Source organism: Carassius carassius, chromosome 33 (assembly GCF_963082965.1).
Source record: "Carassius carassius chromosome 33, fCarCar2.1, whole genome shotgun sequence".
NCBI classification, from domain to species: domain Eukaryota; kingdom Metazoa; phylum Chordata; class Actinopteri; order Cypriniformes; family Cyprinidae; genus Carassius; species Carassius carassius.
Genome location: NC_081787.1, coordinates 6,330,237 through 6,338,951, shown reverse-complemented (window position 1 = coordinate 6,338,951; position 8,715 = coordinate 6,330,237). Strand labels below are relative to the sequence as shown.

At 37.4% G+C, this 8,715-nt stretch overlaps 1 protein-coding gene across 1 annotated transcript in view; it reads left to right on the top strand.

Moving 5' to 3' along the window:
- Positions 1-2,936: 2,936 nt before the first annotated feature.
- Positions 2,937-8,715, top strand: part of LOC132113590 (glypican-3-like) — a 123,560-nt gene continuing 117,781 nt past the window's right edge. The window contains exon 1 of the mRNA XM_059521430.1: positions 2,937-3,481. Coding sequence (XP_059377413.1) covers positions 3,325-3,481 — 157 coding nt within the window. The 5' untranslated portion in view covers positions 2,937-3,324. The remainder of the gene's footprint in view (positions 3,482-8,715) is intronic.

Sequence of the window (8,715 nt, the reverse complement as noted above, 5' to 3'; positions counted from 1 at the left end):
GATGATCCTAAACAACGAGTTAGTTTAACTTCTGCGGAGGCCTTAAACGCGTCGACTTTCTGGCGTCGCGACCAGCGTTCACGCGTAGGTCTGTGCGGTGGCGAGAAATTATTGTGGAAACTTAAATTGTGAGTGTTTGTTTGTCGGTGGGACATGCTTTGTGTGTGTGGAGAAGCTGGGGAGCTAACAGACAATGTAGGTGATGGATCAATTAATGGACTCTTGAGCGCTCAGATATTATATTTGAAGGTGTTTGGTTGTCTTAATTAACCGCCTGTAAGTGAAACTCGTTTTTAAAATAATAATACTAGCCACCTCTGACGACTGTATCAGGGAAATGTATCAAGGCGTGATTCTCAAAGTGAATTGTGATTATTTTTGAAAGGGGAATGAAACAATTACGCATGACTTTACACGATTTCCTGATTAATATTTAACAAGTGTTACTAACAGTTTGTGTACAGGCGAGTTATATCTACCTTGTTGAGTAAGTGAAATCTGGACCCTGTTTTAAATTCTCTATTTAGTTGAATAAGACTGTAAAACCTGAATTTGACGCTCTTTATACTGTGTCTTTTTAAGTGTATCATCTAAATGTGGTGTTATTGACGTACCCTTATGCAAACACATTCTTTAAGTATTGTTTTATTTCACGTGACTCCGCAATTCTTCTCCATAGCTAGGGTCAGCCTATCAAAACTCAAACTCAGGTGAGAAACTATATGGAATAAAGGCGCATTTTAACGCAAACACGTTCTGGAAAATGGCTATTGGCCCGTCCTTTAAAACCTCCTCAGATTCCCTCACACTTAACCCAGTTTTGTTGTTGTTTTCAGCTCTTACAGATACCAGGAGTGCGTTTCCTGTTGAAAACACCCATTCTTATGTAAACATGCTTTTTAGCTGCTTTGCTTAAATTGTAGCGTAATAAACACGTTATAGCATCGAAGGGGCGATTAAACGTAAACGAAGCCTGTCGTCGTCTTGAAAGGAGAGCTCGTGGGCCACACAAGCAGAAGATCGGGCACCGACCTCAAGGCCTGTGTTTGCGGATTCGACCGAATATTATTCTTCTGCGTTTTTCTGTCAGTCCTGGACGCCTGTGATTCGAAACAATGCGTATTGGGCTTATCTGCCTAAGAAACGCATGCAACTAAGAAATTCAATATTTAGACAACATGGTGTTAAGGAAACTACATTTTAAAAGTGCCTAAGATTTAAGTGGACTCCATTGGCAGTACAAGTTGTATTTAGGGTATTTACGTAGCCTATATAACAGCAGTGAAGAGCTTTCAACAAGTTCTTTCCTATCTTGAGTTGAAGATCCTCCATTTTGAGAGACCCAATGAGACACGAGCAAAGCGCGCCAATGGGAAGAATGTTCGCCTACTAAAGTTTCTAAAAAGAACTTCCTAAAAAATGCGAATGTAATTAACTTAGTACAAAGTTATGTGTAGTGATACTTTTTAACACTTTTAAAAATCCGTCTAGAATTTAAATGTCAGTTTCATAAACGAGTCAAACATAAACTTTGTAAACCTTTGTATTCTGTTGCTGTGTATTATAATGAATTGATTCTTTAGATAAGGCAGATGTTTTAATTAAGGAATGAAAGCATAATTATAAGATTGTTGATTATTGTTTCTCCCCCCCCCTCCCAGGATTGTTGAAGATTAAGCATTTCCCTGAAACCAAGGAAAAGAACGCCACCAGATACCTTCAATGAAAAATGTCACTTATTTAAATATGGCCTTCCTGCTAAGGTGCATCTTGTGTAGTTAGTGAAGTATAGTATCTACTGCGCTAGATGCTCCTTTTGGCAGGAGGAGCTGTATATTCAGCTCAAGGAAGCAAAAACTTAATTTGTTGTATAATTTTGTTTACATGCTATACTCTGCCGTTATTGTTATATTAATCAAACTGCACAATATTTATTTTATTATTGTTTTCTATGATCCATGTGAGTTTGTCCTGGCAGTTCCAAAGTGCTCACAGTGCAGGTAGTGCCAGTGAATCTACTGCAGTGTTTGCACTTCAAGAATTGCCGGTCCCCTTCTGCCTGTCTCTTTGGAGCTGTGCTAGGTGCTGCTGCTTATAGAAAAGCCCTGCTATGTGTGGTGAGTTTTGCAGGATTGCATCCAGCTTTATTGCAACATGCTGTGCAAATCCATGCAAAACTCGCTGCACCAGGGACAAACTTGTTCTACAATCAAGATGATTTCCAAATGTTACAAATGCATGCAGTTAGTTAGCAAAACCTTTTCTTTATTTTAAATGCTTTCTGAGCTGCAAGCATTGCCATAATTATAAGACTCAATCTTTCAAAATAGCAAGAACACACCAGATTTCTACAGTATATTAGTAAAGGACAACAATTTAATAATTTTATACTAGAAAAGTATATATAAAATGTAATTGTATATTTTTTTATGCTTTTTAATTCAAATATTTGTCTTGCTGTTTTCGGGTGGATGACCCTGCAATTTTAATAGTGGCAAAAATCTCCAATAAAAATTGCACGGTATCCATCTGTAATCCGCTAGATTCCAGTATCTGCCTTTTTTTTCTTTCTTCATTTAGAACATGTAACTGTGCTTCTTTAAATTGTTTGTAATTCTCAATAAAATATTGGATATTTGTTATTCTACCTCGCACCTGTTATAGAATGAAATTTATTAATGACTGTGCGTTGCAATAACCTTTAGCAGCACCAGATGGCAGCAGATAGCTTTAAATATGACAAATGAGTTTGAATTTTGAAAATGTAAATTTGTTAGACACGTAATGTAGACACTGCCAGGAATCCAATCCCCTGCAGTTTTGCCACATTTCACTTTTTAACAAATTAAATGAGCATAAAATGTAATTGAAGATCTGGTCGGGGGGCAAAGTCTTTGAATTTTTTGCGGTTGCCCAGACTGGATCTTGTTCTCATTGTGCGCATGATCGCAGCGCTGCACGGGATTCATAACGCACCTCCTGGCTTCATAATCATAACTTTAATATCATCGAAAGAGTTGACCGGTTTATTGAAATAATTCAAGAGTCATGTGTTAATCGCGCAGTCCCGCCTTGAACAGGGAAATGTGACCTTGATTTGTGAACATGAAGTTTGGGTCTGTTAATGAGCTGGAGATGAAGAGTTCAGGACTCTCCTCACACTCACTTCAGTGATGCTGCCGCTGAGTCCAGCACATCGCTTTCTGCTCACTTCCAGCAAGGCAGATCGTCCCTGCTCTGTTCATTTGCGCTTGTAATCAGATCTATCACCAGGAAGCCTCATTGCGCCATATATTTCTTTACTTGAGCGCATCTGGACTCATAATGTCTGAACTGAAGTTGAACGGGGCACTGATTCTGTGCGTCCTGATGCTGTCGTTCTCTCTGCCGCACAGTCAGGTGCTGGACTGTCGCGAAGTGCGCTCGTCTTTTCAGTTTTTGTACCCGGGGATGAAATGGACCCCAGAAACGCCAGTCTCAGGTAAACCGTGCAATTCTCAATTTTCTAAAAATGTTTCAGAACACTGTCCAAAAGTTTTACCTGTCTGTCTTCAATAAGACTTAGGCTACTAACCTGACATAGTGTGTGATAGCCTACTGTATTTGTGTGTGTTGTTATTTATTGTCTTGGATATTGAGTGGATTTATGTAGCCTATCGAAATACAGTGCGCTATATATATTATTTATATATTCCACGTTACAGCGTTTCGCATAGGTTAAAGTAGGCCTATCCTAGATGTATGAATCATTAATATTTACATTTAATATACGATTGAGCCATATTCCAGGTGTACAGCATTGCAATTCTATAAAAGTTCACGATGAATCGAATACAATTTATAAACATTCAATAGCTTATTAAAGTTAAACTAATACCTTTTCAACTTTTTTTGTAGGATTGTTCAGAATGTAGCTATTTTTAATTATTAATTAGTAATCAAATTGTGATTCTTCCAATGTCACTAGTATTAATTCATTAGGTTTCATTAGTAGTTTTTAGGTACAGTGTTTGCTGCTAGTCGTTGTCGTTATAGTAACTTTTACTGGTAACAAGTTGCACATTTTGCTATTGAATTTTATAAGGATCTATAGTCCAATGCCAACAATTCACTTTGCACAATATTTTCCAGCTTTAATAATAGCTACTTAATAGAAAGCTATCTGTGAGACTATAATATCTATGCCAGTTACTAGCAACAGTCTGTAATATGGATATTAGTGTCTATTCATTTCTTACAAATTGAGATGGAAACAATTGGAATAGGTGCCAGCAACAATGCATACTAGTTAAAAGTGACTAGTTCATTTCTAAACCACAAATCCCCATCAAATTCAATGGAAAAACATTTGTTACCAGTAATAACAGCTAGTATACTTATCAGTATTACAAAAGTGATTTAGAGTAGCAAATTAATAATTAGTTACTTACTAAACTGTAAGGATATTAATCACTATTGGCTACCTCTTAAAAAATACTAGTAACAAAAATGCATGCTAGTTATGTTAAAATGACTTGCCATACAATTTGTTTTTACGTTTCCTGTGGCTCATTTCATGGAGTGTTATTCTCACCCTCTGCATGATGTGAAGCTCTATCAGTAGGTTGAAGATGAAATAAGTGTCCTGACTGGATTGTCATCTTCAGCTCTGAGCGGTGGCTGCAGAAGTAGCCAGAGGAGAGCTGTAAATGTATTTCTCTTAGTCATAACTAGTGTGAATTACCTGTCATGCTGGAGAAGGTGAATTGTGTTAGTCTGTTTATTGAGGTTGCTACATTTCCCAGTGGAGAGCTGAAGAGATAGATGAGTTGAGATGAATGACAGGATGGATGGCTGGCTCTCTATTTGACATCTCCCCTTAGCTGCTTGAAGCTTTAATTCTGATTTCAACTTGAGGCTGGAAAGAATGGGGATAGAAAGACAGAGAGTGGAGTTTGTTTGGCCCTCGCAACAGAAATTCTGCTGAAAAGGATCTTGCTTTTCCCCAGTGACTGCATTTTGTTGTTAGGCTGCTTTATGTGCAGGTATCTTCATTCTTTCCCCTAGTGGAAGCAATTGCTTAAAAAAGAACTCTAGAAAAAGTTATATCACAATTCCAGTCACTCGCTTTTGCACTTAAGTTAATTAACATTAAATGTTTTGCATTTTAAAATAACAGCAAATGCCAAATGTACTCGTATATCCATTTAAAAAGGAATAAAATAAATGTTTGAATTATGATGAGTCTTTCTAATGCCATGTGATTCAACTTGCAGGTAAAGGAGTGTAAAAACCAAAAGATCCCTATGGTTCTGCTGGTTTGAGGAGATATAAAGTGACCTTCCCAGTTCCATTTAATCAGAAGTGCTGTTTGTTTTTGCAGAGTTCACATTTGCAATTTAAATGGATTGCAATTGGGTTAAGGACAAGGAACAGAGTGATATTCTCAGTCATTTGCCATCTCAGAGGAATTTTAACACATTTCAACCTTTATCAGAGTTTAAGAAAAGTAACAGAGTGATTGCATTGCATGCCTTATTGGACTGCAACAATCTGCATCCACTATCTGGCATACTTTAAATGAAATCTGCCACTTTCAGTTATTACGAAAATTTACCAGATTACCAGATGGCATGCATAAGAAATTAAACTTGTATATGTTGCAGTTTTCAGATTAATTTCTTTGAAAGCATTTTGGGATGCTCCTCATTGAGTCCTGATGGGTACAATCCTGCAATAAAAGCCTTTTTGAAGCCCTATTTTGAAACCTAAACATTTCTCTTCAGAGAAAGGACTAGCTGTGAGTTTTTTTCTTTCGGAAGTGTGCCGCAGGCGATGTAGAGTCCTGATAATCCCAGCGGCACTGGGCTCTGGACTTTATGCCTGGTGCAGTTATTAGTGGTGCGGCGAAGCTTTTGGCTTTATTCATTTTGATTCATTATATGAACCGATACCATGCCGCTCCAGCATATGTAGCCTGAAACCTTAATTGGGTGTCCTTGTATTGTGTCAGACCATGAAAGAATGTGAGGTTAATTGTTTGCCCCCCTCATTTGGTATTGATTTATGTGTTGGCTAAATGCATCTTAAGAGGCGTACTTGTTTATAAAATTGCCATAACAGTTGTGTGAAAGAAAGAACTGAACTTAATAACGTTTCCCTTTTAAAGACGTAATGTCCTCGATAGAGATGTGTTCATATGAGTCCAATCATTACATTTCACAACAGCGTAATTTAAAAATTCTAATGACAATTTGAGATGATTTTGTTAAGCCTCGTTCGTACACAAAGAGCACCGTGTAAAGTGAGCCATTCAATTTCCTTTAAATAGAGCATCTCTTCCAAACCCAGTGCACGTCGCTGGCCTTGATGTGGCAAATAAATGTAGACAACCTTAATGTTAATTGGAAATGGGAACGTCTTCGGGCAGTATAGTGTTGCTGTCACCTTCTAGTGATTTTATTTATTCCACCAAAGAGTCTGCTTGCAGATTTAATGCTTTGCTTGATTTGTATAGCATCTCATGTTCCGAGTTCCTGCAAGTCAGGTTTTTTTGGTTCCAAATGTTCACATATGACTTCACTTGTGTTGCAGAAACACACATTTCTTTCAGTCTCTTTCTTGTATTGTAGATGCAGCGCTCACCTTCAGAGACCCCTTTTTCTGAACCACACAACAGGCAGTTGCATCCGCTGGCCTCTGACCCCTAGTAAACCCATTGGTGGGCTTTAAACTCGTGGTGATATTTGGGTTGATTTGTGATGGATGCAACGGCTGTGTTTCAATTCAGCTGCCAAATGTGATCTCTACAGGCTTGTGTGAGTGGGATGGAGAGAGGAGGATCTTTAGCATGAGGAGGAGAGAGATGGATGATCTAACATTAGAGAGAAGAGAGGATGTGATGACTGATGTATCTACAAAGGAATACAAGGATGCCAAGTTGAGACATGCAGCCCGTAGGAAGATTGAACTGAATTCTAATCATACAGTATGTGATGCCAAGGGGCCACAAGACCAACAAAGCCAATGAGAGGTTCTCCCTTTCTACACTGGCTCGTCTTTTCCATTTATTTATTTGTTGATGTCTCTCTCACTCTTCCCGTCCTCCTTGCCCCAAGAGCTGAATGTCAAAGCACAATAGACAGCTGACAGTCTTTGTAGTCTCAAAGGCACCTTTACACTGTCACGTTGTCACATTTTGATGTGGCGTCCCCTGCAAATATTTTATTTGATAATGAGCCCTCAAATAAGGATGGCCGTTGTTAAACTCATAAGTTGAATTGAATAGTTTGGTGCTGTCGCTGTGGTTTTCACTGAAGAGAGTGGCTGAGTAATGAGGGGTTTGGAGGGTTGAGTACAAAGTGAAGCCAGGGTCCATCTCTCGGCAGTCTCTCTGATCAACGTGAGATTAGAGGAAGCCGTATTTCATGAAAGAGATCCAGCTAATGAAGTGCCACTGACCTACCTCAAGAGCTCGTGTTAGAGACTGTTAAGGGGCTTCTGTGCCACTTGTTTTAATGTCAGTATTGGGAGAATGCATTACAGAGACACTTGTTCACCCCATCAAAGGCTAGATCCTCTCAAAGCAGACAGTATTGTCATTCCAGTTTTCAAGAGCAAGTCGTTACAAGAAAATATAAACTACTTGCTAACCATGCTGTCTTATAACAACAAATGTAATTGTAAAATAGGGAAACGTCTGCCATTGGCCTGTCAAGCGGATAGTCTTGTGTTCAAATCAGGTCATCGGTTAAACCTGTGTCTGGAAGCACAAATGTTTTTATATCATCACAGTATTTGCATTTTAGTGGGAAATCAACCTACAAATAGATTACTTATAGTTGTCTTTGAGATATGAGGAAGTATTTTTTATCATAGAAAAAATTGTGCATATAGTCGTTAATCTGTGTTCAGTTATTTATAGCTGCATTTTTAAACAATTTATTGTTTAAAAACATTACTCAATATATAAGTATGCATATTCAATCAAATTGCTTATTATCATAATTTAATTATTATTCACACATTTCCTTAAAGGTACATATTACTTTAAAAGTGCATATTTTAGTCTATTAAGTGTATTTATTTATTTATTAATGTATTATGTCAATATTTCAAATTTCATTGCAATTATGTTTTATATATTATTTTTCAATATTGTTTTAGTATTTTGTATTATTGTAATTATTATAATATTATTTTATATAATTCATAATATACATAAATTAAAACATTATTTATTATTAAAAATAATAATGTATTTTTTAATGCACATATTTTACATGAGCAGTGATGACTTCATTTATTCAGATATTTAATGCTTGTATGGTTCTAACGGTTTTCATAGCAGTATCTGAAGTCCTTAAGAGACTTAACTTTAGTGTCAAGGGGCAGTAGACTGTGCCTCGGGTAGTGAAGTACCATCATATTTTGATAAATTCCTACACAGTTTCTGTAATTATAAGATAATGGCTTAGGTCATTGTCTTTGGTAGTCCATTTAAAGTTGAAGGTGAGGGATCATGTGCCCACAAGCCATAAAAGTTTCTACTAATGACTGTGGTCAGACTTTCTATTAAATCACATATCTCTTTTTCTGATTGAAACAGAGGAGCACAGCATGTTTGTACGAGCTGCAGGCTTTTATTGTCCTGTTATTTACTTTATCTCTCTCGAACTGAATCTCACCCTCGTGTGCTCCGTGCTGTGGAGGTCTGACGTACTTTCTTTTATTAAA